Raw genomic sequence first — 27600 nt, forward strand, 5'->3', positions numbered from 1 at the left:
CCATATTTTTGCAGAAAAGCTCCCAGACGTTGAGACAAGCGAGAACTGACAGGGAGGGTGCTCTTTCTTGTCACATGGGGATGACCATTACGTGCACCGGAGCAAAGCGATGAAGACTTTTAGGATCGCATTCATACAACCCTAATCTTACAAAATCTGAAATCCACACCGAGCTCATTCCGTTTGTCTCCATTCCCTTGCATCCCGCCCTAAGAGGTCACAATTATCGATCCCTGCCTCGCAAAAAAGAGCTAGCAACGCGATGCAGCCCGTAGCGTACACATCAAAGCCTTCTTCTCCCACAAAACGAAAGCCCTCTGCCCATCCCACCCGCTACTCTCCCGCTCCAACTCTAAGTCAAAGCGCAAAAGCACCCGCGTCAGTATGTACCGCATCTCGTGCATAGCCAGATTCCGCCCCAGGCAGTCCCGCGGACCGCACGCGAACGGCTGGCAGCTCTCGCGCCGATCGTTCCGGTAATACGTACCCGTGGCCCCCTTGCTGCTTGCGCCAGGAGGCAGCCAGCGCTCGGGCGCGAACTGGTCGGGGTCTCGGAAGTTCTGGGGCGAGCGGTAGGTCGCGTAGTGGTGCACCGACACCCGGGTGCCGGGGGCCACCCACTGGTCGCCGATGGTCTGGCCCGCGGCGCCGACGACGCGGGGGACGCCGACGGGGACGGGTGGGTAGAGGCGGAGGCCTTCGTGGATGCCTGGTGTCGTTGGCTTGTGTTAGAGGGGTTTCTTTATGGAGATGTGCAGCATGTTAGGTATACGTACAGGCGTTTAGGTACTCGATACCAGCTGTATTTTGGAGCGTGATATCTTCTTCACATTTGAAGAGGGAGCGGATCTCTTTCGTTAAGATTGCCAGCTTATGAGGGTTGGTAAGTAGATGGTAGGTCAGGCCCGAGAGGGAGGAGCCTAGGCCACAGGAGTCAGCTTCGAGTCGTTGAATCTCATATGGACAGAGTAGGGTAAATATGCATACCCGTGGTTTCGCTGCCCGCCAACATGAAAACATCCGCATGACAGTACATCTCCTCCAGACTAAGCTGCTCGCCCCCCTTGGCCGCCAGCACCATGCTCCAGATATCAGGCTGCTCCCCGGCGCCCCGCTCGAGGCGCCAGTCGACCCGGTCGGCCGAGTACTTGAAGTGGTTGTACTTCAGATCCCTGACGAACCGCGGCTCGAGCGTCTTGAAAAGGGAGTGCAGCCAGGGGTAGTACTGGATCAGCTGGGCCACCGGGATGACCTTGATCGAGTCGAAGACGACCTCGACCCAGCGCGAGTACTTGAGGTCCCGGAGCAGGCCGAGCGGCTGCCCGAAGGTCAGGTCGCCCATGAAGTCGAAGGTGGTGAACTGGTACATCTGCACCATGTCTAGCGGCCTGTGCTCGCTGACGGCCTCGCCCAGCTTGGCGATCAACAGGTCGACATGCTTACGGAGCACGGGCTCGTTGCTCTTCAGGGCGCGTTCCGAGAAGGCGGGCGAGAAGAGCTTGCGGAAACGCCGGTGGTCTGAATGGGCCGGGGTGCTGTTGATGCCATAGATGCCTATCCCGACGCCGAATTAGCGGGATTGCCTAAAGTCATGTCCAGGTGGGGGCGGGCGTCTTACCATTGGCCGGTTCCACGAACCACTCTCGAGCTTTGGGCAGCTCACGTCCGCCCTTCTCGTGGCCGTGGATGGCCTTCCACTCGGCGCCACCCTGGTCGACGAAGCTCAGATCATTCGGGCTGTAGCGAACTACCGGGCCGTATTTGACATGCAGGTTGTGCATCCATCGCACTTGATCGCCCGTGATACAGGCGATCCAGAAGGGGATCCGGCTGCTTGCCGTCCAGATCGGCCCCGGGAACTTTGCCAATGGGTGCAGGGTCAATGAGTAAGTAATGATAGTGATTATGTAAACGAGAAGAAAAAGGCACGCGATTATGCAGATATCAATAAGTTCGAGACTGACGCCAAGTCTACTGTAGCTCAAGCTTAAGAGCTCCATGTTGTTTGCCTGAGACATGGTAAGAAGAATGTAGGGACTGCAGCTAGCATTGTGTTGAATCAGTTAGCTTTTGCTGATGGATTAGCACTACTCTTAAGACATGATAAGTTTGGCTCCCATCTCTAGGAAGTCTTTTCGCCAGCAAAAGCAATGGTGGAAACACGATCTCAAAACACAGGTTGCGGGCACAGGCGCCAATGACACGATCGTTCACCCGCGCCCGCGTTGTGAATTGACTAAAAACATAACGATGGACCACAATTGGCAAATATGGCGACATGAGTCGTTCGCGGTAGGGGTCTAGGATTGACGAGAGTCTATGATATTTGATCAATCTAAAAGCCCCCGTCCAAGGGGGGGTCGTCTTGCCATAGTCTTGGGTCCATATCGGCCGTTGTTGGCGCTCCGTCGCAAAAGCAAAATCCTTTGCCGGGAGTAAGTAGTTTGTCGGGACTCCTGGTAGGTTAAGAGCTTTTCATGCCACGGCTGTGGCGTTCTGCCGTGATCCTTCGCCCCATTTGGAACCCCTTGCTAGCTTCGGGTCTTCTACTATATTAGTCCATGTTTGCTCGATGCAGCTAGAGTTGCCGCGAGTCACGTCCATGGTATGTGTAGGCTCTCGGAATATGATCAACGGCCGTTGATGTTTTAGCTTCGAAACACATGCAAGCGATGTCAACATTGCTTTTTCTATATTGGCCTAGAACCTATTGTATGGCTCTGAGACGTGCACCGCGGGCGGCACTTGGAGAGACCCTTGCTTTTTATACCCCCCTGGCTGGAAACGGTACCCGCAGTCCCCACGACGCACGGATGCAGATATCCCGCTAGGGCTCTTTGTTGACGACTATGGCTCCGGTGGACCGATGCAAGTCATATCTGACCAACCTCGATTGCGTTGTCTCGAGTAAGGGAGCGCTCATTTCATTCGTTCCTATCACTTATAACATGTCCCATTCTGATGCATCATGCGATGCATCCGAAGAAAGGTCTTTCGGGGTCTTCCATCTCCACAAGATACGCATATGTGGCAGATAAGGTTGATGCCGAAGACGTATCACCGACGAGTCGGGAATCTCCCCCTTCTAAGGCCTAGATGTTCGTAAAATACCGGTTATTTAGCCAATCGCGGCGGCAAAAGGAGGGAAAAAGAAGTAAACATCACGATCGGGATCGCGGCGACAAGCCCGACAGCTCCTGCCCAGCTAAAGTCGCTGTAATGCCCCGGTCCTGACCAAGGTCTTTATTAGCATGAAGTCGCTCATCGTATACTCCCGATCCATGCTTAGCTGTGCAGCACAGACACCCCTTTCACTATCATGTATCTTTACGAACCCATAATGCCCAGCCACAACAACACCAACAAGATCCGCTTGCCTGAGCTCGAGGCCTTCTGGAAGTGGCCGCGGCAAGTCAACCCTCACCTGGCCGAGGTCGAAGAGGAATGCCTCGAGTGGAGCGCCAGCTTCAACGCCTTCGACGCCGAGACGCAGAAGCTGGTTCACGACAAGGGCAAGCTGAGTAAGTTTAACCCCTTTCCACCAAACCCATACCAGACGTATCCGTCATGCTACTAGTTACTGACGTGTTCCCATGGTCGCCAGACCTCCTGGCAGGGTTGTGCTACGCTAGGATGACAAAAGGTGAGGTCGGTCTCCTTCATTATCGGTCCTTGTTGCAACGCTGACTTGTGATGGATATGATGCATACAGAGCAGCTCAGATCGGGGTGCGACCTGATGCACTTGTTCTTCATGTTCGACGAGTTCTCGGACAAGGCCGGACCAGAGGAAGTATGGGACCAGGCGCGGATCCAGCTGGACGCCTTTGCGAATCCGTACATTCCCAGGCCGGCGGGAGAGTGGATCGGCGGAGAGTTTACGCGGCAGTGAGCATACCTCGAGTGAAGCACCTTTTCCTGGATGAGTGGTGCTGATCTCTCTCTATTTCTTAGATTTTGGAATCGCCTTCCGCGGGACGCCACACCGACTTTCAAGAGGCGATTTCTCGCGACCTGGCTCAAGTATGTCGAGTCGGTTGCCCGCCAGGCCGAGCTCAGGTCGGAGTCGCGCATCGTGGATCTGGCGACCTACTTCCCCATCCGGCGGCACACTTCCGGCGCCCTTTCCACGATAGCGTTGCATGAGATGGACCTGAACATCCCCGACGAGATACGGTGCAACAGGGTTCTCCTGAGGATGGAGACTCTTGCTGTCGATCTCATTGTAATCGCCAATGTAGGTGCCCTACGTTTTATCTGTTACCCGCGCTGTATTTGCCCTCCCTATTTGCCAGGACTCTACTGGATAAGCACAACATGAACCAGCCTCCAACTGACACCCTCCAGGACATACTCTCCTACAACAAAGAGCAGTCCGCCCGCGACGACGAGCACAACATCATCACCATCATCATGCAGCAACACCGCCTGGACGTCCAACAGGCCTTCGACCATGCGGGCGAGCTGAGCCGGCGCAAGATGCAGCGGTTCTACGCCCTGTACGGCCGGCTGCCGCGGTGGATGGGCCCCGCCGGCCTGGCGGTGCAGCGGCTCGTCGACGGCATGGCCCAGTGCGTCAGCGGGGTCATGCACTGGAGCTACGAGAGCGAGCGGTATTTCGGGAAGCGGGGGCCCGCCATCAAGCGGTCGCGCGTGCTGAGTCTGTTGCCCAAGGTTGGCGGGGAGGGGGAGGGGCCGGTGGGGTCGGTGCGGATTGAGGATGAGAGGCTTTGATCATGGCCTCGATTGTAGAATATAGCACTATAACACCAATAGTATATCTCTTCAAGAACTAAACCTGGCCTTTCTGGGGCTAATCACGATGTCCCTTCCCACGGTGTCCCTTGCCTAGCGGCTTCGGCAATGAGAGTGTCCGCCAGCCACTGCGGCTTGCTGATGAACGGCGAATGCCCCGCGTCTACTTCAATGATGGATTCAATCCTGTGCGGTCCACTGGCCTTCGCCGTGTCGAGCAGCCAATGGATTACCGCTACCGTGGTGGGCACATCCCGCGTGCAGATGATGTACGTGGTAGGGATGTACCGCCAGGCTGCGGAGGTCGTCTTGCCCCAGTAGACCCCCAAGCTCTGGGGGCGCAGGTCTCTCGCCAGTTCTGCGGCGGTCTCGTCGTCCACGTCTTGGTAGAACATGTCTTTGGCGTCTTCTGGGAGGATGGTAATGGAGCCGGCCTGGGAACTTGATTAGCGATGAAAACTGTCGATGCAATAACCATGATTCGACCTCACATACATCCATGTCAGTCTTCATCTGCGGGACCATATTGTCCCGTGTGCCGGTTGGCGAGTGCTGGAACCCCTCCGGGACTAGGAATGCGGCAATGTACACCAGCCGGATAACGCCGCCCTTCAACCCCTGGCCGACACGGTATTCCTTATCCAATCCTTCGAGGCTTGTGCCTCCCGTCAATCCGCTGAGACTGTGCATGACCACGACGACGTCATGGCCTTCTTCAGCGAGCTGAGAAACCGTAGTCCGAATCGTCGCGACGTCCGCGTCCCAGTCGGCCGGCAGCGGCGTGGCGTTGGACGAGGGCAGGGCGGGCGCCACGACCCTGTCGGCGTAGCCGGCATTACCTAGAGCTGCGACGAGGGACGCGAAGCATTTTGGGGTGTGCCAGGCGCCGTGGAGAAGGACGAAGAACGGCTTGGACATGATTTTACCGTTGTAGACCCAATTCGAACAAAACTAGCGCAGTCTTTGGATAGAGTTGGGGAAGCAGAGAATTGTCAGACTGGGACAAGAGGTTCAAGCAGACTGTCATCCTCGCCGCGACCAATCAATCCCCAACCTGCGGTGCATTAGCGCCAACGGCATCAGAATCCTACCAAGAAGGACGCGCGGAGAATTAAATGTTCCGCCGTCCCCTTACTTCTTCCCCTTTCCAATGTCCTTGAATAACCTCAGCTGTAGTAAAGATCAAGAAGTGAAAAAGGACCCAGCTGTGAACATAGGACCAATGGAGTAGTGAGAAATGAGTTGATTGCAGGAGGAAAGAAGAGAGTCCCAGAGAGAAGCTCTGAGATGTGACTATATGTATGTGCAGGCAGGATACGTGACTACCATCTCAATATCAACAGGGTAAACTTATTTGCAGTATAAGGTTGAAGCTGTATATGGAGCGACCGTTTAATTGCAATCGGCTGGGTGCATGGCTGTGTCACTTCAGTCTGCATGCTTCCACGGACCCCTTGCATGGTGACCAAAGAGTTTTCTGCAGATGGATGGAACCGACTCTTGACAGGGCTCTGCTGGAAACCGTTTTGACTTCGTCTACCCGCCTTGGCCGCATCCACACTTGTTGCTTCTTTTCTATTGCTGTATCTCGTCTCGACGATATGACGAGCATCATGGCTTTTCCCGATATCCTCATCACCGGTGCCACTGGTTTCATTGGCTTCAAACTACTCCTTGGCGCCTTCGACGAGGGTTACTCCGTCCGCGCTGCAGTGCGTTCCCAGGAAAAGGGTGAATTCCTGCTTTCCCACCCGAAAATACGGGCCCTGGGTGTTGTGCCGGACAAATTTTCAGTCATGGAGGTCATGGACATCTGCCGCGACGGCGCCTACGACGACGCCGTCCAGGGCGTCCGCTACATCATCCACTCCGCCTCGCCGCTCTCGTCGCCCTTCTTGGACCCCCAGACCGGCATCTACGAGCCCAACGTCCAGAGCGTGAGGACCATGCTAAATTCAGCCCTGAAGGAGGCGCGGTCGCTGAGGAGACTCGTCATCACTTCCTCGGTCGTCGGCAACACGGCTTACCCACCTGGCTCTACACCAGAGGAGACCACGACGCAGTCGCGCGTATCAGATACGCCCGGCCCCTTCGTCTTCATGGGGCCCGCCTACGGTGCCGGTAAGGTCGCGGCCTTAAACAGCATCGACCGTTTCATCAAGGACGAACGGCCGTCTTTTGCGGTCGTCAAGGCACTCCCCAGCGTAGTGCTCGGACGCGATGAACGGGCCCTCGGGGTCGATGATCTCTGGGCGGGGACGAACCGCTTCCTTCTGGATCTCATTGTTACGGGGAAGTCTGCGCCATGGGCCATGCCCTCGGGCGTGGCAGACGTATCTGACGTCGCCAAGGTCCATCTCATGGCTTTGCAGGAGGTGGAGGGAACCTCTTTCCCGGAAGATGTTGGCGTCACGACGGCCAACCGCTTTAATGACGCCTGGGATGTGGTCCGGAAGCATTTCCCCAAGGCCGTAGCCGCCGGCGTGTTTCGCCGGGGCGATCAGCCGACGGTGGCCTTCAACTGGAATGCCCGTCAAACGGAGGTCGATTTGTCGTGCAGCTTCAAGGCGTATGAAGACATGGTGCTCGACGTTGCGGGGCAGTACCTTGAGCTGTCGGGCATGGAGAAGGCTTAGATCGGTTCTCACGGGTGTCGCTAGGTATTAACTTGCGTACCGAGCTTCCAGTGCTGCCGGGACTGGCCGAGCTGCAGGGGGCTAGAGCACGGTAGCAGCAGACCTTGTAATATCAATTATGCCAAGAATGCATTTATTACTTTCGCCCGGTAAAGTCAGCTGGTACTTTTCGAATCTTCCAAGATCCCTGCGAATGACCACTTCCTATGCGTTCTTATGTATAAGCACAGGCCAATCAAGCCGGCAGGTAGCAATGTACCGACTGGGTGGCGGAGCATTATGGGAAAGATGGCTACACATGTCAATGAGATTCTGACCAATGGTTCTTCTGCCGCTCAAATGTACTTTGTATTACGGGGAAAGTACGCTTATGTCCCACAGACGCGGATAGTCTTTCCTCCATGATGGCCAAGGCGGGCCCATATAAGTGATATTTGGATCGCTTATTGGTTGACAGTGGTGGTGGCTTCACGTTGGGCAAACGGTGGGAGCGAAGTATAAATGGGAGCCGAAATGCTCGAATCGTTGCTCAAAGTAACAGTTTATGAAATCCGAGTAAAAAGACTTCATCTTCTCCATTCTCAGTCCTCGTGAATCTATACTTTACTTGGTGTACACTATCATCTATTGCGAAATGTCATTACTGGTAGACAAGATAGTGCCGGCGTCCATGGTCTCCCTAGCAGTCGGGTCTGCAGCGATAGGCATATTATCCCATGTGGCCCTCTATATTCGGGGAGAGTGGCATCTGCGAGCCCCGCTGCTCGTCAAGCTGTATACCATTTTGGCCTTGATCGGTGTCTCCGCTGGAGTTTACCTGGGGCACGGCCCGTCATCATCTCTGCGGCTTAACGGCATCATCGCTGCAGGATATAGTCTTGGCCTCTTCAGCAGCATTGTGATCTACCGAAAGATCTTCCACCGACTCCGCCACTTCCCCGGCCCCTGGCTCGCCGGCGCCACCAAGTTCTGGCACGCCTGGCACTGCCGCACGGGCCGTAATCACCTCATGATCGAAAAGCTCCGCGCGCAGTACGGGCCCTTCATCCGCACCGGCCCGCGCGAGCTCACCATCGTCGTCCCCAGCGTCCCCCTCGCCGTCGACGGGCCGGGCAATAAATGCACCAAGCCGGACTGGTACGACCTGCTCAGCCCGGACAAGGCGGTCAACACGACGCGCAGCCTCGCCGACCACGCCCGGCGGCGCCGCGTCTGGGACCAAGGCTTCAGCCCCAAGGCGCTCGCCGTCTACGAGGGCCGCGTCGCGGCCTATGCTGAGAAGCTGGCGGCCAGCATCGAGGGGTTCGCGGCGCGGGGGAGGCGGTCAATGTGTCGGATTGGTTTTACTGGTTTACCTTTGACGTCATGGGTGGGCGAGTTTGCCTTTGCTCGCTCCTTCGGTATGCTGGTGGATGAGAAGTGGCACTTTGGCCCGCGCACGATCAGGGCGGCTATGAGGTTGCTGGGGACGTTTAGTGCGGTGCCTTGGCTGCTACTGTCGGCGTTTTCTACCTTGCCTTGGCTGTCCTTGGTTCGGGACTGGATGGCGCTGAAGCGGTGGTGCCGGGACAGGATGCGCGAACGGATTGAGGTACGTGGGCTTGAGATTTGAACTGGAGCTTAGTGTGACAAAAGTTCTAATCTAATCTGGATACAACAGATGAAGGGCGTCTTGCCGGACGTTTCGCACTGGCTCATCGACGCCTCTGTCAAGAATGGCTCGCTGGAAGCAGATAGCGAGTGGCTGAACGGTGATGCCATTGCCATCATTATTGCCGGAAGGTAAAAATATATATCTAAAGCCTCCCCCAAGCTAATATTTATGCTGCTAACAACCCGTCCCTCAGCGATACCGTGGCCGCCACCCTAGTCTTCGCCTTCTACGAACTCGCCCATGACCCATCCCACCAAGACAAGCTTCTTGCGGAGCTGGCAGGCGTCAACATCCACGACCGCGTCTCCCTGCAGAGCTGCCAGCACCTCAACGCCGTCATCAACGAGACCCTGCGCCTGCGCCCCGCGGTCCCCACCGGCGGCTACCGGGAGACGCCCCCCGAGAGTATGGTCATCGGGGGCACCTATATCCCGGGCGACGTGGTCATCGTGGCGCCGCGGTACTCCATTTCGCGGCTCGAGGGCGCGTACGTCGACTCGCACCGCTGGGTGCCCGAGCGCTGGACGACGCGGCCCGAAATGGTGCGCGATGCGCGGGGTTTCGCGCCTTTCGCCCGCGGGAAGTTCAACTGCGTCGGGCAGAATTTGGCTTTGATTGAGCTGCGCTTCGTGATTGCGCTGCTGGTGCGGAAGTTTTGCTTCGGTTTGCCGCCGGGCGAGTCTGAGGAGACGCTGTTCACTGACCTGCGGGATCAGTTTACGACAGCACCGGGCAACTTGCAATTGCAATTCCAGCCCAGGGATCCTTCCCACGGGAACAAAATAACGTGATCTCTTTGAGACAGCGATCATCTATGTTCTTTACGCATAGTCTTGGATTCGTGTCTGTATATTAGTATTCATGGATACCTAGGAGACAGAATAATACATAGCCACTTATGTAAAATTTAGTAACACCTTGCTCGCACTCCTTAGTAGGTAGGTATCCAGTTGACTATTGAATATGTGCAGTTACCTATCCTATCATTGGACTCTGATCCATGCCTGAATATGAATTTTTTAAACTAATACCGTTTTCTGATAAACAAAGCTGGATCTGGTGCGGAGATATCGTGCTCGTCTCGACATCTATGAATGCATTGGGCTGTTCTATAGTGCCATCTCTTACGGTGTTCGATTGAGAGACTGACACCAGAAACGGCCGCTAAGGGATGCTAGGTAGCTACGCTACATACATGACTGAAGGCAGTCCATCATCCATGCACCGTCACTCCGAAAAAACGCCTAGTGCCAAGCTTTTGGGAGACACCAGAAGCAGGCTGGCAAGCCTCCTGTTTCATTTGGCCGAAAGACAGTCTATTTTCAGCCCTTGTGGGGGCTGTCGTGGAGGCGTTGTTCAGCCTGATGCAAAGGTCTGCTGACACAACGATCGCCAGTAGCTAGTAGCGGGGATAAGTACCTGGTTTCCGGCACACCTCTGAGACCCAGAAAGTTACCACGACTTCACCACCCAAGCTTTGAGCTTCAAGTCAAGGCATCTAGCATTATAACAACATTTATTCACGTATCAATATGAGTGGGCTACAGAGACCTCAGAGGCGTTTGAGTCAAAACAGAGCCTCCCCTGTCTCAAGTGTCTCTTCAGGCAGTGAATATGAGATGGCCAGCCTGAGGAACCCACAAGTTATGAGCAGCGCTGGAGTGAGCCACACACAGAATCCAAGTCCGGCAGTACCTCAAAGCCAAAGTTCAGCAACCTCTTCGACCACAGTTTTACCGCAGACCAGTATTGACCAAGTCAGCCCTTCGAGTCCTCAAATCAATAATACCCATCAACTGCAAGCAAATGGGGCACAAGCTGGCCAGGTATCCCAAACGGGCAGCACAAAAGCTGCACCGCGAGCGAGGTCACTCTGGTGGTGGGAAGAGATCCTGTGCATGCTGCCGAGTATTGTCTGTATGGGTCTGATCTTAGGTATTCTGACCAAGGTCCAAAACCAGCCCACGAGGTTTTGGGACTTGAATTTCACTCCAAACGCGCTCATATCAGTATGCACAACTGTTGGAAAGATGGCTCTCATGATACCGGTAGTCTCTTGCATCAGCCAGCTCAAATGGAGCCACTTCATTCGATCCCCGCATCCACTGGATCACCTACAAACATTCGACGATGCAAGCCGCGGGCCTTTGGGAGCATTCAGGCTGCTCGGGCTCTCTCTCAGCTACAAGGCCCATCTGGCCACAACCTGGGGCTTGGCTGTAGTTACGGTCGCAGGGTTAGCCATGGAGCCGACGGCCCAGAACATCCTCGACCAATCCTCTCGGGAGAGTCTAATGACAGATGTGCGATCGAGAATCGCCGTCGCACCAGCCTATCAGTCCAGAGCTTACCCTTCCCTTCTTCTGACCTATCTGAACAACTACTGGCCGTCCAATGAGTTGATCCGGTTTCCGTCTTCAACAGTCGATGCAGTTATTAACGGCGCCACTGCACCTCAGTTCTCTTGCGCAAGTCCAGCATCCAGGTGCACGTGGCCCAGCTTTACCACATTGGGCGTTTGCAGTTCGTACAGAAATATTACCGATTCAGTGACACAAGAGTGTGATATGAAAGAGAACTCTAGTGTCTGGCCCAACTGTTCTTATCACAACATACCTGCCGTGAGGCCCAACGCTGGTTACCCGATGAAAATGTTTTTCGGCGGGGGTACTTCCCAAAAAGGCGATCAAGGTCTCTCGACATCATGCACCAGTGCAGGTGGTATAGTCACCTGTACCATCATACGAGCACGGAGTGTTCTAGACGTCATCAGTAAAGAAAAGTTTGTTGACGTCACCTTGCCCGCCCCTCTTCCTGTAGAAGTACTGGAAGTTCGTTGGTTTTGGTGCTCCCAAACGTACACGAATCTGTCCGTGGGGGGAGGTGTGCACGACAAAACCGAAGGGGATCTCCGTACCGAGGAGCTAAAACGGTATACGGAACCGACGACGCTACAGCTGGCTACCAGCGACAATCATACTCGCTATGAAATCCAATCGTCAGCTGAGGATGGCCTCGGAAGCCAGATGTTCATGTTCGATAGTCTCGAATTCTTCTCGATAAACAAAGACCCGCCCAAGCCCAAGGTGAGAGGGGTGGACCTGGCCTACCATCTGCTTGCCGCCGACGACATCAGGGAGCTAGCCCGTCGGGTCGCCGATTCCTTCACGACGCGCATCCGCAACGTCGAGGGCCCCACGTCCGATAACCTCAATGCCACGTGGGTCGAGGGCGACGCCTTCATGATGGAGCAGTACTTTGACGTGCGTTGGCCGTGGCTGATTCTGCCGCTGTTCGAGACGGTGCTGGCGGGCGTGCTCCTGGCCACTACTATATACTTGACGCGCGGCGAGCCTCTGCTTAAGACGTCCGTCTTGGCGTTTCTCCTTCACCCGCTGGCGGGATGGACGGAAGATGAGATGAGGCCCGCGCAGCTGCACCATGAGTCCATGAAGGCATTAGCGAAGACTATGTCGGGGCGGCTGGCGTACGATGGGATGGGGAGCGCCATGTTCATGAAGACTGCGTAGCTGTCGGGGCCGTACAAATTGTAGTCGGGAAAGCGCTGTCGCACCTCCCGGGTTTAGCCCCCCTTCTAGATTTGGAACTCCAGTCTGGTTTCCCCCTTTACCACGTGTCCGACCTGGACTATGTCATATATGGTATTACCGACAACATGTTGGAATTATCATTGCTTCTGTATCATGCAAGACGACCCAGATGAATGGGTTCGTGAAGCACCGCTGATGAGTAATGTTTACTCCGGTGCCGAAGATAGCATAGACGCAGCTGATGCAACTGGGCCGAGTGGTGGCATAGTTAGAAAAAGAACCAAGGACTCTATTGACTATGTGATTGTCCGGTCCCAGGATCCGGTTGGAGGGACGAATCCAGCGTGTCGCCTTAGTCTGCGGACATAATATGAGAACAGGACTTTGGACAAGGATACTTTGGCTAGGGTGTTCCGTATTCCCGCTAGGATAGCATCATTATGCACCGAGCGTGGCTTCTTCAAAAATAGGGTTCGAGCCGAAGAATGGTGACGTTTAACAAAGGGCAGGTCTATTGGCAGTGCTAAGACTCCGCGGCTATTTTTGTTTCTATACTTACTTATAATTAGTGTTTCTAAGTAACCTACTGTATAGAAGGTTTTTATTTGTACCGGGGAGCCTCAGTAAGAAGTGAACAAAGAAAAGAAGAAGGCAGACTCCGCCCACAATCGGAGACATCCTGTTGCACATGAGAATATGTACCACTACAGCCGCACGCAATAGTGGAGTTCCACTGTGACCGGTGACACATGCATAAGTAAGGAGCATTAGGTGGTATAGGCTTGTTTCATCACTAAGTGAATAGTCATTACTCCGTTTCCCCCTTAATATCATCCCGCCCCCGAAACTCCCCCGCCCCATCCCCCTCGCTACCCGCCTGCGCGCTCAAAGCGTACGGCGGCGACGCCCCCGCCCCCGCCCCCATGCTGGGCGATGACGAGAGCCTGCTGACCGGGCTCGGGCGGCCGGCGGCCAGGGCGCCCAAGTCGAAGCCGGCGGTCCGCGCGCTCGCGGCGTACGTCGACGACGGCGCCGCGACGCTGGGCGAGCCGACGAGGCTGCTGGTGGCGGTGCGGGCGCCGCCGCCGCCGCCGCCGTTGCGGCGCGTCTTGGCCCAGCGCAGCCCGCAGCGGTTGCAGAGGTTGCGGACGCCGCCGGGCCCGCGGCGCCACTCGGGCGAGACCTTGGTGTGGCAGTTGGCGCAGCCGAGGGCGGGGCCGCCGCCGTCGCGGCGGTAGCGGCGGCGCTGCGCCGCGCGCTTCAGCAGGACCTGCAGCTCCTCGTGCAGCGCGCGGTTGGCCGCCTTGAGCTGGTGCACCTCGTACGGCAGCGGGCCGCACCGGTCGGCGTCGAGGCCGCCCAGGATGTCGTGGTCGTCGCGGTAGAGGCCGTAATCGCCCACCGTCGACGCGGGCACGGCTTTGTGGGTGGCGATGGAGGCGACGCTCCGGGCGGCGCCGTACGGGTGGCTGCGGTACTCTGAAGACGAAGAGGCCTTCTGCTTCCGCCGCGCCGAGGGCTGCAGGATGCTGCAGCGGGTGAGGAAGTAATGGGGGCGCGTGCGATCGCCCTGCGGACCTGGGTGGAGCACGATGTTGGTTTCGAGGCGGTGGCCGCGCCCGCTGATGAGGATGACTGTCGACGAAACGACCGCGCCGTAGCGTGCGTTTCCGAGCATTGTCTCGAAGTCAGCTTTGGCATCGCGCTGCTTCAAGAGGTCTTGGAAAGTCGTTCCAATGAGGTCATTCGCGGACAAGCCGAGGGGCTTGTAAGGATCGCCGTATATATGCAGAATGAGGCCCGACGTAGACAGCTTGACCCAGATTCCGTGGTTGGTGGAGCGTTCGTGGGATTCCGAGAGGGCAGCGGTGGTGAGATGACCGACGTGTTGCTCAATCAGTGTGAGCGTGAACCAGCGCCTGCCGTGGTCGGTCCGTACGGATCCAACGCTTTGAAACCAGGCGTACTGGCCAGATCGCTGCTTCAGGCGCAACAACAAGTCTAGGTTAGTGGACTCGGGGTGTTTAAACTCCCTCATCAGAACCGCGACGTCTGATGGATGGTAGAAGTCAGTCATGGATTTGCCGATCAGATCACTAGCTTTGTAGCCAAGCTTCTCGTGCGCCGCGGAGGCGAAGACAATCATCCCCTTCGGTGACAAAACTTGCACCAATGTGCCCATGTTCTCGAGGACGGCCCTATCCCAAGAGGGCGTCTCTGCCATGAGAGAAGACAGGTCTACATTCTCTAAGCCCTGGAGGCAGGAGAAAAGGTCCGGCGGGCTGCTTGGGCCCGCATTTTCGTTGAGTTCGGGCTTGACCTCAGCAACGGTGCTCACAGGCTCGACTGCTTGAACGACGGCCGAATCGCCCTGCTGATAAGGGGTAACGGGCGCAGGGTCAGGCCATTCGCCCAACGACGCGGGGGTCAAAATCTGCTCATTGGCAAGAGGGTTTGACCCAGCAAGAAGGGGGATCGGTGCGTCCAAGCCTAAGCGGCACGCGATGGCCGACGGACCAAGTTCGTAGACATTGGAAAAGCCAAAGATGAAGCGCGGTGTGGGGTCGGGTCCCCACGGGATGGGGACGATGGAAATGTTGTTGAGGAAGGCTTCGCCCGACTTCTTGTAGTTGATGATGCTGTGCTCCGTCTCACGCCGCTCGCGCACTTTTTCCCTCAGTATGTAGGCGGACTGACTGCTGACGGCTTGCCTGGCAGTACCGGGGACCACAATTCCGTCTGGCGACTGGAGGAAGCGGCAGTTCTGGCCCAGCACCTCGTCGCTCGCATAACCGGTCACGGCAAGGAAGCTGTCCGACACGTAAATGATCCTGTCCAGGGGGTCCAAAGCGTCTGTGACCACAAAAGGCAGCAGAAAGTGTGTCGCGCCATGGTCGTTCTGCGGGTTGGGCCGACTCTCCAGGAGAGCGAGGGCAATGTTGATATCAAAGGGCCACGATGCCGCGGGGACGACGGGCAATTGGAGGTCCTGGGGGCGGGCAAATGGCAACATGGCGTTAAACGGTGGGTAAGCGGACCCACTGGCCCCATCGAGGGCCACCTCGTGAAAGGGTCCCATTTGCGAGGGCTGCACATCGCCATGGCCATGGCCAGGGCAGTGGATCATTGCTGAGTCGCCCTCTGTTGGGGTGGGATAAGGGTTCCTGGGGCCAGCCCACGGGACGTCATCCCCCATCGGGTGCATGAGCAAATCATCGGGCACGATGGGGTTCGGGATTGATACATCGAGGGCGTCGACGTCGCTTGTAGCTTGAGGAGACGTTAGTGCGCTGACCCTGCCCAATTCGTGGTTGCCGACGCTGGTCGCGTCACCTACCTGTAACAGCGCCGGCGCCCTGGGGTTCGGCGAGTCCCATCGAAAGCCGAACATCAGCTTCTTCCGTGGGGGTGTATGCGTAGAAGGCGTAGCAGAGAGCTGGGTCATTCCATCCCTCCCCAGCGCAGACTTTCAGGCTTTGGTAGGTGGTCTAATAACCAGCACAGTACAAGGCCTCCGAGTCTCGAGGGAGCTGAACATTTTGCAGTGCACCAATTTTTGGGCTTGTTTTATATATGCACGCGCCTAGGCCAGCGGAGGATTAGGTCCGCCCCAGCCTTGGTGGGGTCCCGCTGTATCATTTCATCGGCATACCTTGCCACTCGTGCACTCCTCGTAGGCTGGTACGTACTGGGGATCCGTACCCTGGACACCCTGGACTACCAGTATGTAGAACGTGGGATCAAAAGAAAAACCTGTTCGGCGAAGGCGATCAGCTATTCGGCACAGCATTAGTCGGTCTGTAGGGGTTTTGCCACCTGCACGCAAAGGGCCTAGGCCTGTCAAAAGCTGCGCGATGTGGATGATGGCATGTGTGTCGAGGGGGGAGAGGGAGGGATTGGCCCTTGCTGCTTGCCCTTTTGCCTGTGAACCCTTGAATTCCGGGGATTATTGTAGATGGCAATCCCACGAAAAACGGGTTGGGTTTGGTCGAGCCCTAAAGCCGAGCCGACCGGTTAGTGCGGCTGAAGAAGCCAGTCGCAGTTCAGTTTGTGATCGCTGTACCTTCGCATTCCCCCCTCCCCTCTCAAAAACAGTTTATACAGGAGAAGAGAGACCTAGCAACACCTAACACAATATAAGAGTATACAATTATTCGTCCAATTGTCATTCTACAAACAGAGGTTTAGCGGCGGCTGCCACCGGTTTTTTTATTTTCACGTTAAACATATTTGAAGGGCATACATCCCCATCCCCACCCCCACCACAATGCAGGACCCCTAAAGTTGGGCGCTTGTCAGGGTGCTTCTAGCGCATTTCGTATGGCACTTGGCTGGTGGATCAGTACGCTACTTAGAGACTTACTTGCGCACTCGGAATCCATCCCGCAAACCATTCCGTCAATTCTCTTAAGTCAATCCAATGAACCCCGGCTCTCGTTTCCCCCACCCATTGTGGCCGTATCTCCTGGTGATACGCTGCAATTGTTTCGTAAAAGTCTCGCCTTCTGTCTCGCCCACGTCTAGACGCGCTGCGCTTGCGGATGGCCCTGTTGCCACACTCCCATTATCGTGCCTTGGCACCTGCCACTGCCGCCTTCTCGTCCAGGCCGTCTCGCTCGTACCGACCGCGGTGACATATGTCATCAAGAGTGACGCAACAGGACGCGTCTTTTCCCATATCAGCAATTGCTTGCAATCACCAATACAATGAGCCGGGGCTTGACTGCAGTTGAAACATAGTTTTCATGGCTCGAATCAACCAAGAACCCCCAGGAGCCCAAGGAAAACATGGCAACTCGGAGGAACGTTGCATGGCGCCCCGGAATCAAAAACAAGCACATATGGTGGTCGCGTCTCGAGAACTCGATCCCCGTCAATTTGGTATCCAGTGTTAGGGGAAGCAAGTACAGCGGCCCCTTTTTGATTTGGTTGTCCGTGGCGGTATCCCAAAAACATTGGCATTCGATTGTATCTTTGGGCAGAGTGAGTCGGTATGAACTGTTGTCATATACCCACGCCTGTGCTCGATGCGGAGCACCCTCGTAAGCCGTCCGACGATGTTGCTGCACGACTGCTTGCCCCATGGTTCTGGCTCTGTAAAACTTCGCTTGAGCATAGAGGCCAAATAGGATCATCACCCAGTCTTTCGATGTGATCCCATGGCCAACCAGAAGGGACACAATCTATAAAATAGAACATAGTCGTACCTCCCGGGTTTAGCTGTTAGATGCGTACTCGGCTGGTTGGTTGGTTGTCATGGGAGCTTCTTGGTCTGACATGAACTTGGCAAACTCCGCTTTGAATGTCACTCCCGATGCAACACTTCCTTCTCTCCGGCTCGGTGAATCTTCGACGCCCGGAGAGACATCTGTCATCTTTCTCCTTTCATTTTTGAACTCATATATAGAATCTTTTATGGCAAACAAGCCTGACCTCATCTCACAACATCATGTCTTCCGGGTCTTATGACCTCCTTACCCCTCATGAGACAGCCCGGGTATTGAGCGAACGCTCTGGCTCCAGCAGCCCACCGTCATCAAAGGCCCCTCCCGGTCTCGCCTCCCCTCGTGCAACAATAACATACGGCAAGTGGGTTCACATATGGTCGTCCTGGAAATGGGAGCTTCTCGCGTGCTGCTTAGTGTTGGCCACACCACTCGTCATACTAGCCACCGTCTACCCACATGCCGGCCAGCGGCTCCCGGATTGGCCCTGAAAAATCAACATCACCACTCTTCTCTCCGTCTATAACGTCGTGTTCAAGACGTCCATCAGCTTCCTGGCGGCTTCGGCCATCGGCCAGCTTCAGTGGACGTGGTTCGCAGCTCATGGACCTCTGTACGACGTCGTCCGCCTTGATGCCGCGGGACGGGGGGCATGGGGCTCGTGTATCTGGATCTGCAACTACCGCCTCAAGCAGCCGCTGATAACACTCGGGGCGATCATTCTGGTACTCTCAGTGGCCTTGGATCCATTCGTTCAGCAGATCATTCACCCAGTCAACTGTTTGTCCAGATCAGGGGGGTTGGAGCAAGCCACCTTACCACGGACCAATCTTCTGAATCCAGAGGACCCCGGTGAAGCCTTAGCCGACTTGGAAAGCACGTCCGGCCTGGGAAACACGATGCAAAATGCACTGTCTCACCACGGCTCTGATGTTGACGCGCATTGTCCAACTGGCAACTGCACGTTTCCCCGTGTGTTTGGTACCGTGGGCTTTTGCCATTCGTGCAAAGACTCGTCAGCCGAAGTCTCCTTCGAGACGGTGTGCCTCGCCAACGGAATCGAGAACGGGAAAAACGCAACGTACAGGATCGAAAACCCCGCCAACCTTGACGAGTGCACCAACACGTCAGCTACGGTCTCAAGACTGCCAGACCAATACTATCTGCATATATGGCCGAATGTTACAAATATTACTCATGATGATTCACAGATCGGCTATGTTTCGACGCTCAATACTACCTACTTTCCAGGTTTTCCGGATCATTCGAAAGCATTCCAATCGGAGTTGCTGAAGATGGCTATTAAGAATGTTTCGGTGGACGGAACGGAACCACGGATTATTATCCAAACGTTGATGGGGAAAACCGCCTTTTCTGAGCGCCAGATGGATATGGTAACGGGAGAAAAGTGGCCAGACTGCGACGTCTCCCCTGACTCTGGGGAGAACAAGCCTTGGAAGTGCCAGGGCTATGGCGCGGCCACTTGCTCGCTGTATCCCTGCTTTCGCATGTACGATGCGGCGGTGGAAAACGGCCGGCTCAGGGAACGATTGGTGGCGCACTCCAACGACGAACCATTGGCCGCGCAAAGTCGCGAGATCCCACTAGGCGGCAACCAAACGGAAGACCGTGGCGGTCTGATGATAACCACGCTGGACGCGGAGTGCCTCACGCTGGAGGAAACAAACACGATCAAAGCCCAAGGATACGAGATCGGGGACGACGTGCGTTGGGTGTCTTATGACGGTAGTTTGCAGGACGGGTTCTTGGTATCATTGTGGGATCGCGGGTGCTCCTACTCCATCGGCCGCGGTTTTGCGCGGTCGTCTACGAAAGTGTTCTTGCAGAAATACTTCACGGGCCAGGCCATCACAGCCGGCGTGTCGGTGCCCTCACTGAACGGGCGGAACCTGAGCCAGCTTTACCTGTTCTTGGGCGACGAGGTCCCCTTGTCTATCTTTGACGCGGGGCGGGTCACCTTCGACCGCATCGACGGCTTGTTCGCCAACATCTCTACCGCTTTGACCAATTATGTCCGGACTCATGGAGACGAGAGATACTCTGTTGCTGCGGCGGGGGATGTATGGCACAGCGCTACCTGCCTGGAGGCCCAATGGCCCTGGATAGCTTTCCACGCCACCCTTGCGGTCCTCACGCTCCTGCTGTTCATTTTGGTTCTGATCGGGTCTCAACAGCAGCCTGTGTGTAAGGCCTCGCCTCTGGTCTGGATCCTGCGTGGCCCCAACGGCAACGAAACCTCCGCCGGCTTGACGACTCTCGACCAGATGGAAGAGGAGTCGAAGAAATTGACCATCTCTATGCGTGGTTGAAACGCGAAAGCCGGTTTGCCCAACAAGCCACAATTGAAAGAGTGTAACGTTTCGTGGCTTCCACAATTTCACATGCGCTAGACGAAGACTTGCAGCAGCCTGGAACTCAGATTTGAAGTCAAGATAAAGTTTTTGTCGGATCAAATGTTAGCCGTTGAGTCACACGAGCCGCCTCGCTGGCATCTTCTTAAGGCAGGGCTGACTCGATTTTGAAGGCATTTTAAACATCGACTCTTCGTGAACCTCCTTATATACTTCGAGCGTGTCTTTGAGGTGATCGGGCACTTGGTTGGATATAAACCATAGATGACACAATCCTCGTGAGGAAGCAGATCAACTCGGCTAGTGTTGGTGCTAAGGTCGGGCCGCATGGGTAGCTGCGGCGCTAAGGGGGCGGAATGGTTCACTTGTGGTTGGTTCGCCAGAGTTACTAATACGAGTGGCACGGGGAAAGCTCAACGAGCTTTTAGCATTGGTCTCTCGCATATACGATTTCGCGCTTTCGCTCGGCGGTGACAGACTTTTGTTGCGGCGTTTGAAAGCATAAGCGTTTATTCCATCTCGAATAGAAGCGCTAGATACATTTGACTGCTTGACATCTGGCAGTCGCTTAATGATTCTTGCATGGCCTAAAGCTCGCGATTTGACCATCCTTAAATTGCATTTGTGGCGATGAGAGCCATTTGATGAACTCCGGAGACAGTGATGACCATACTGATGGCCATGTCGATTACCAATAGTACACTAGAAAGGCGAGGGTCAGTGACCGTCATCATATAGAGTGCGGTTGTAGTGCCAGATTAGGAGACACCTGTTGTTCATCATATAGATACGAGGTGGGAATGGCATGACCAACTTACGCAAAGACGCCCGTCAGGACGATCCCAGCGTAGAAAGTGGGTTTGTACTCGACATCGTCGTGGTCGATGTCGATGATGCTGGTGGAATTGAAGAAGATGCCCGCGTCCACGATCACGCAGATCGCCGCGATCGTGACGCGAGGTACGTGGGCAGGCCGGGAGGTGTAGTGGGCGTAGTGCATACATCGCAGGAAGGACACGCCGAAAAGGATGCTGAACCAAAAGAGGGAGAAAGCTATCTTTCATTATTGTCTTGTTAGCCGAGTGTAGGTCATAGCTGTTAGCTGGCAACGGCTGGGAAGTAAAACGCCTACGAAATTGATGTCGACCATATACTCGGTCAGTGCCGTGGTGAACGCATCGCTCGTGTCCATGTCTTCTGGGTCGTAGGCTTGCCCAAACGGATTCACTGAGACAGCATGTATCAGTGCCATGGCCAAGGACAGGACAGCAAGGAATAAGTGCCAGAACCGTAGGCGAATATTCGTTCTCTTGTCCATCTGTGGGAGGCATCACAGAGGCCGTGGAGTGCACGGGAGGTACCAGATTTGTTGATGTCCAAAAGTGGGGTTGACGTTGAGTTCTGTCAACCGAGATTAGCGTTTGGGGTTGAGTTACAGTAATGCAACTTGGACAGCTGAGGGGAGATTTCAAGGCAACTAACGAATCAGTTTGAACTACTCAGAATGCCGAGACGCACGCAAGCTAAAGTAAGAAGACCGCCTGATTCTTGGGTTGCACTTTACGCATGCCCCCGACTCGTTGCTACCCAGCATCATATGAGTCTATTGAGAAATTACATCGGAGCTATATTCTCTTGGACAAGTGGGCTGGCTTCTGTTAAACTGGAATGCAACGCCTGTTTGGGACCGTCAAACCCTGTACGGTTAGGAAAACTCGGTTTGAAAGCTAATAGTCCGATGAATCAAGATCAGATGGTTCTTGGATTTTAAGCGTCGGTGTTGAGCAACGCCACATCCCCCTCGGCCCGAAAGGCTTCCCTGTGCCAGGCTTGGTTAACCCACGAGTGAAGCGAATTTCATGAATTCAACGTCTCCCTTCAGCCTTTGCATATCATCCTCGCTCAAGCAAACAGCGACCCCGATCTCCCCATCCGGTCGCTTGGGCAGCAGATACACCAGCCCCTGAAACGCATCGAACCGCGGCCGGCGCACTGCCTCAGGAAGCCCAAGCCCAAGTCCAAAGTCGAGGTGGTATGCGTCCTGGTTGGCCCACGAGTTGAGCATGATGTCGCGGGTCATGTCGAAATCCCCACCCAAGAGGCTCACGGTGGACTTGTCAGGCGTGCGGCTCACCAGGGTCGCGAGGGATCGAGCATCGTATGCCAGCGTCGAAGTTTCGGGGGCGATGGCAGCGCGAAGATTGGCGGCGACGGTCCCGAGCGGGCTTCCGACCAGCTCGCCGACCGAGAACTTGTCGTGGTACGTCATGCACTGCGCAAAGCCTGGGTACGTGGCCGAGATCCTGACGTGCCCACGGATGTCGACCGAGCGGGCCAACAGTGCTGGTGAGTCTCCTTGTAGCCGCGGAAGCCGGGCGCCCATGATCGATTGCCAGATGAACGCGCTAAGGACATCATCCGTGGACACGTAAGGTGTTGATGCGGGCAGGCGTCGAGTGGCAGCTCGCTTAAGGGTAAGTAGAGAGTCTGGAGGGAAGCTGAAATGGCACCACACTCCGTTCTCTCGTCTTTGTGTGTCACCAGTGGGCAGTGGATGGACCGTGTTGTATTTGAGCTCCGGTCCCCGGCGCCACGTGCTCTCGTCAAGTAGTGGGATCTCGTCGGCCGGATCCCGATTCCCAGACCTCAGCTCTTGCTCGGTAAACCCTTCCCCTCGACAAGCCTTGGACATTAGGCGCATTACTTGCCCCTGCCCAACACCATCCATACATTGATGTTGGCCGAGGAATGTGAGGACCAGCCCGCCTTGGATCACGCTCACTTGTAGCTGGAACAGTTCTGCGATCGTTTCACCAGGCTTTCCGGAGCTAGTTCTCCGGGGTGCAACCATATCCTCGTCCAGAGCATTCATCGGGTAGCCTACTCGTCGGAGATCCTCGAGGGATGGTATTGCAGAGTCTTTTGAGAGGTCTTTTACCACCATCCGCGGGGTTTTGTCGAGCGGCGCGATCTTGAAAACCCCTGTGATGCCCTCTGCGGCACCTTCGCAAATGACCTGGCCTGCCAGCCATGGAAAGGAGGCTGCCAAGCGCTCGAGCCCCGCTTGCAATGTCTTCACGACTGTCGGTAGTCGAGATGCATCAGGCATATGATAACACAGGCTGATCTGGGTGAAAATGGTTACCAGCATCTGCCCATAACCGTCAATGACGGTTACGACATTCTCTGCTCCCTGAGACATCGTTCAATGGGGATTCCAGTACCAATCAATGACTTTAAGATAGAAATTTGCCGACGCAATGGATGTCTGAAGGGAATAATGTTTTGTGTTTGTGGAGAGGATTATCATGAGAGCTGACCAGCGTCGGCCGATTCAGCATAATGACTCCGCATGTCATTTACGCCTTTTAGGGCGAAAAGCGTTCACAATATCAGCCCCGCATCGTAGACCAACAGGTCAACAAGGAGATCTACTCAGTCATTAGGAAATTTCATGAACCGACGTGAAGTATTTCCATAAACTCTGCGATCAGCTTTTACAATCATGGGTCACAGACTCGAGGGTGGTGACAATGGCTCTGATTCCAGCAGGTTGGTGCTAGGCAATGGCCGTGAGCGCCGAATACCGTAATAGCAGCGGGGAACTTTTTTTTACCCAATCACATACCACGCAGGCCACGTGAAGCGTTGGCACGAAAGCACCGACTGCCCTGTGGTGGACAAGCTTCTAGGCCAATCAACTCATACGGATTTGGTGCCCTATTGTTTTGAATTACCCGCCTTAGATCTGGCTTGAATTTGGCACCTTCACCGTCGGAAAAATCGCCTCGTTTCAACGATAATGCAAGCCTGTGACTTGGGAGAAACAATATCTGCTGAATGCCTTATCTGTATGAAGGAGGGACATCTGGAACTCAAACGGGCGGGGTTGGATATGAAGCAGCTACTGCAGAGTGTCTGCATCTTGGATCGCCATACAGTTGCCACTAAACTCTGCTTATGGGTGAACTTTCCTGACCACAGTGCTTCCTGAAGAAACCATTGGTCAATTCATGGTTTGAGGTCAGTGACAGGGTCAGTGACAAGAACACACTGGTAGAGACAAGATTAGAGCCAGACTCCTTGAATGGCATTGGGGGTTTCTGCCCATCGCTCAGGGGCTCTCTATAAGTGTATTTGATCAGTTGACCCTCATAAGAGACAGGGGCCAAAAAGAAAAACCTTTCATCATTTTTGCCAGACGAAAATTAGGTTGCATGTGCTTGTAACACTATGAGTTCAGGTAAAGTAATGCGATGAACCTGCAACACAGTGTGACGCCCATTTCATTTCCTCTTCGTGGCAAGACTCCCTTAATCCTGAAATATTAAATGTAATCAAATTTCATCAGATTCCCTTGTAATATTGAATACTTCATAGGTGCCAAACACTTTTCAGCCGCTTCATTTCACTGGAAGAACCACTTTGATCAGTCCATCGCCACTTTAATCGCATCAATATGGCGATAGATAGCAATGAAGGACCTTCACCTGGCAGCGCTTTGCCGGCCATGGATGCCCTGCAGTCCGCCAGGTCGAAGAAACGGATTAATCAGATTGACCAAGTCAGATCCTATGGTGTTGGTGACATCGTCTCTCTGCCTCAGCTCGTGGTCTGCGGTGATCAATCTACCGGGAAGAGCTCGGTCTTAGAGGGTATTACCGGCATGCCCTTCCCGAGGAAGGATGGCATCTGTACCAGGTTTCCAACGGAGATCATTCTTCGACGAAGTCGGACAGATAAGTCAATTGTGGCCAGTATCCAGCCTCATCAATCTCGACCAGCAGAAACTCGGGGGTCGCTCGCCGAGTACCGACGAAGCATGGTCGGTATGTCCGAGCTACCCCAAGTCACCCAAGAGGTCTCCAAACTATTGGGGTTACGCGGGGACCCGAGCGTCGTGGGCGGGAGTGCGTTCGCTTCAGACGTGTTACGTATCGAGGTCACCGGTCACACGGATTTCAATCTCACTGTGGTCGACTTGCCAGGCTTGATTTCAGCGTCAACCGAGGAGCAATCCAATGCAGACGTCGGAATCATCCGAGCATTGGTGGAGGAATACGTCCGCAGCAGCCGGACCATCATTCTGGCAGTTATCCAGGCTGGAAACGATGTTGCTAACCAGTCCATTGTTGAGCTGGCACGCAAACACGATCCAGATGGGCAACGTACGGTTGGAATCATCACAAAGGCAGACTTGATCAACAAGGGGACCGAACGACGCCTGGCCGACCTCGCCATGAACCGTGGTAATGTCAAACTTGAGCTTGGTTTCTTCTTGTTGAAGAATCCTACCCCAACCGAACTGGACAAGGGTATCACGGCCCAGCAGCGCCTGCTGCAAGAAACGAACTTCTTCGCCTCGCCTGTGTGGCAAGCACACAACCTCGATATGAGCCGTGTTGGGGTAGAAAATCTCAAGTTATTCCTCCAGGACCTTCTCGATCGCCACATCGAGAAAGAATTACCCAATGTTATCGAGGAAATCAAACACCACCTTCGGGAAGCTGAGGCCAGCCTGGCCCTCTTGGGCCCAGAGCGCTCGACTGTTTCAGACATTCGGTTTCATGTTACCAAAATCAGTATGGACTACTATCACCTCGTTCAGGCAGCCTTGACCGGCGACTACTATGGGTTCCAGCGTGAGTATTTTCACAAAGGCACAGGTTCAAGACTTCGTGCTGTAATCCACAATCTCAATACCGCATTTGCAGCAAAAGTACTGCACGGCGGAGAAAAGAGAAAAGTTGTCAGTGATGATGCTCCGGGGTCAGAGGATGGCAACTTGGACGATTTGAAGAGCAAAGGAACCAAAGTGGAGCAATTTCATGTCAACCAGACCACCATGGACTAATGGGTGAAAGACGTACGTGCTTTGTTCGATACACCTTCACTTAACTGACATCCAATAGATCTACACTCACACCAGGGGACGTGAGCTTCCTGGTAGTTACAACTACGTGTTACAAGCGGAGCTATTTCGAGAGCAGTCCAGTCCTTGGGAATCACTAGCCCATTCCCATATCCGGAAAGTCTTCACTACTACGACCCAGTGGGTAACAGACGCTGCGGCAAAGGTCGTCCCAGAAACTGCTATCAGACGGGAAATCATTTCCATCTACCATCGCTGGCTTGGAAGCACCGAAGCGCGAGCAGACGATGAGCTACGAAAGCTACTGGCAGATGAGAAACGGTATCCCATCACGTATAATCATTATTACACCGACAACATTCAGAAAGCCCGGCGTGATGCCTTGATTGAACCAGTCAAGGAAGCCTTACTCAGCACGCTTCAGGACGGTCGGCACAGTATCTACCGAAGCACCGGTGAGTACACCAAGTCGATGGAGGTTGTAAGGAGCCAGGTTATTGTCGATATGGATGAACAAGCATGCTCGGAAGCCTTGATCTGTTTGAATGCCTACTATAAAGTAAGTGATAGCCCGCAATCCCAAGAAATGTATCGAACATTTACAATCTTGGCAGGTTGCTATGAAAACATTTGTCGACAACATATGTCGCCAGGTAGTCGAGAGGCACATTCGTGATCGGCTCCCTGATGTGTTCAATCCTTCAATAGTTGCACAGTTCTCTGATGAGAAGATCTTGCTGCTTGGATCAGAAAGTGAAGCTCAACAGCGAATGAGGGATGGACTTACTAACTACTTATGGCGAGTTTGTACGATCTCCAGCAGGGATGATGCATTTTTGTTACTGTCGCATGCCTCTCGTTACCTCGAAACCGGTCCAGCCGCGCTTCAACTTCGTCAAATGAGTGATTACATAACGCATGAAATTCGTTTCGACGCGCTGTAGCGACTTTCGGAGGCTGCATGATGGGATTGGATACCAACAGTCTGGATACGTGGATCCTATCTTTTGCCCCTTGCTCTTGGAATTCGCGAACAGTCGTAGCTATCACTTGCCATGTGGATTCCTGTCATTCTCCCTCTTTATTGCAACGGAGTCTTGCGATAAAGAACATTCCGCTCTCGGTTAAACCCGGTGTACGGAGTAGGTTGAAAGTGTTTTTCTGCTGAGCCGCCTCTCTGCCAAGGGCTTGGCGATCTTGGACGCACCACACGATAACCTCTACCTGCCTAATCGGGTCTATCTACGCGCTTGGCGCTTACAAGCTTCGGCTCGAATGAGCTTGTGCCATTGGCACGGCTTGGGGCCAGCTGAAATTGCCCTCTCCATCCGCCCACGGGCCCGGGTCTGAGACCGTTTGCCAAGCGCTTGGCCCGCCAAGACTTATACGGGGACTTGCTGCAATGAGGATCGCGCCGGCGCTGCACTCCACGAACGATACGACGTTGGAGGGCGGCGATAATGGGCGCTTACAGGTTGCCATGTGTAATTTTATGTTCACTAGTTGACCCGACGGCTGGTATAAGATGCGCGCGTT

The 27600-nt window shown here is 54.7% G+C and overlaps 11 protein-coding genes across 11 annotated transcripts; 6 read left to right on the forward strand and 5 right to left on the reverse strand.

The window, feature by feature from the left end:
• Window positions 1-251: 251 nt before the first annotated feature.
• PG985_012784 (isotrichodermin C-15 hydroxylase (cytochrome P-450 monooxygenase CYP65A1)) lies at window positions 252-2018 on the reverse strand (the record flags this gene model as incomplete). Its single annotated transcript, XM_066832550.1, has 4 exons — window positions 252-709; window positions 777-920; window positions 988-1554; window positions 1619-2018. The coding sequence occupies 4 exons, from the start codon at window positions 2016-2018 to the stop codon at window positions 252-254; spliced, it is 1569 nt and encodes a 522-aa protein (XP_066680600.1).
• A 1322-nt stretch (window positions 2019-3340) lies between these two features.
• Window positions 3341-4733, forward strand: PG985_012785 (terpenoid synthase; the record flags this gene model as incomplete). The annotated part of the gene is made up of 4 exons (XM_066832551.1): window positions 3341-3521; window positions 3713-3887; window positions 3954-4236; window positions 4326-4733. 4 exons carry the CDS (start codon window positions 3341-3343, stop codon window positions 4731-4733), a joined length of 1047 nt encoding a protein of 348 aa, XP_066680601.1.
• Window positions 4734-4816: 83 nt separating this feature from the next.
• On the reverse strand, window positions 4817-5672 carry PG985_012786 (uncharacterized protein; the record flags this gene model as incomplete). The annotated part of the gene is made up of 2 exons (XM_066832552.1): window positions 4817-5188; window positions 5250-5672. The coding sequence occupies 2 exons, from the start codon at window positions 5670-5672 to the stop codon at window positions 4817-4819; spliced, it is 795 nt and encodes a 264-aa protein (XP_066680602.1).
• Window positions 5673-6367: 695 nt separating this feature from the next.
• Window positions 6368-7390, forward strand: PG985_012787 (uncharacterized protein; the record flags this gene model as incomplete). Its single annotated transcript, XM_066832553.1, has 1 exon — window positions 6368-7390. The coding sequence occupies one exon, from the start codon at window positions 6368-6370 to the stop codon at window positions 7388-7390; it is 1023 nt and encodes a 340-aa protein (XP_066680603.1).
• Window positions 7391-8060: 670 nt separating this feature from the next.
• PG985_012788 (cytochrome P450) lies at window positions 8061-9835 on the forward strand (the record flags this gene model as incomplete). Its single annotated transcript, XM_066832554.1, has 3 exons — window positions 8061-8981; window positions 9051-9172; window positions 9238-9835. The coding sequence occupies 3 exons, from the start codon at window positions 8061-8063 to the stop codon at window positions 9833-9835; spliced, it is 1641 nt and encodes a 546-aa protein (XP_066680604.1).
• Window positions 9836-11287: 1452 nt separating this feature from the next.
• Window positions 11288-13087, forward strand: PG985_012789 (uncharacterized protein; the record flags this gene model as incomplete). Its single annotated transcript, XM_066832555.1, has 2 exons — window positions 11288-12531; window positions 12976-13087. The coding sequence occupies 2 exons, from the start codon at window positions 11288-11290 to the stop codon at window positions 13085-13087; spliced, it is 1356 nt and encodes a 451-aa protein (XP_066680605.1).
• A 316-nt stretch (window positions 13088-13403) lies between these two features.
• PG985_012790 (WC-1) lies at window positions 13404-16040 on the reverse strand (the record flags this gene model as incomplete). The annotated part of the gene is made up of 1 exon (XM_066832556.1): window positions 13404-16040. One exon carries the CDS (start codon window positions 16038-16040, stop codon window positions 13404-13406), a length of 2637 nt encoding a protein of 878 aa, XP_066680606.1.
• A 2239-nt stretch (window positions 16041-18279) lies between these two features.
• Window positions 18280-20150, forward strand: PG985_012791 (uncharacterized protein; the record flags this gene model as incomplete). Its single annotated transcript, XM_066832557.1, has 2 exons — window positions 18280-18338; window positions 18371-20150. The coding sequence occupies 2 exons, from the start codon at window positions 18280-18282 to the stop codon at window positions 20148-20150; spliced, it is 1839 nt and encodes a 612-aa protein (XP_066680607.1).
• Window positions 20151-21006: 856 nt separating this feature from the next.
• On the reverse strand, window positions 21007-21384 carry PG985_012792 (uncharacterized protein; the record flags this gene model as incomplete). The annotated part of the gene is made up of 2 exons (XM_066832558.1): window positions 21007-21249; window positions 21319-21384. The coding sequence occupies 2 exons, from the start codon at window positions 21382-21384 to the stop codon at window positions 21007-21009; spliced, it is 309 nt and encodes a 102-aa protein (XP_066680608.1).
• A 642-nt stretch (window positions 21385-22026) lies between these two features.
• Window positions 22027-23394, reverse strand: PG985_012793 (trichothecene 3-O-acetyltransferase; the record flags this gene model as incomplete). Its single annotated transcript, XM_066832559.1, has 1 exon — window positions 22027-23394. One exon carries the CDS (start codon window positions 23392-23394, stop codon window positions 22027-22029), a length of 1368 nt encoding a protein of 455 aa, XP_066680609.1.
• A 1257-nt stretch (window positions 23395-24651) lies between these two features.
• Window positions 24652-27008, forward strand: PG985_012794 (uncharacterized protein; the record flags this gene model as incomplete). The annotated part of the gene is made up of 3 exons (XM_066832560.1): window positions 24652-25941; window positions 26105-26623; window positions 26679-27008. The coding sequence occupies 3 exons, from the start codon at window positions 24652-24654 to the stop codon at window positions 27006-27008; spliced, it is 2139 nt and encodes a 712-aa protein (XP_066680610.1).
• Window positions 27009-27600: the final 592 nt, after the last annotated feature.

Source organism: Apiospora marii, assembly GCF_038362585.1.
Source record: "Apiospora marii strain CBS 49790 chromosome Unknown utg000009l_segment0_segment0, whole genome shotgun sequence".
NCBI classification, from domain to species: domain Eukaryota; kingdom Fungi; phylum Ascomycota; class Sordariomycetes; order Amphisphaeriales; family Apiosporaceae; genus Apiospora; species Apiospora marii.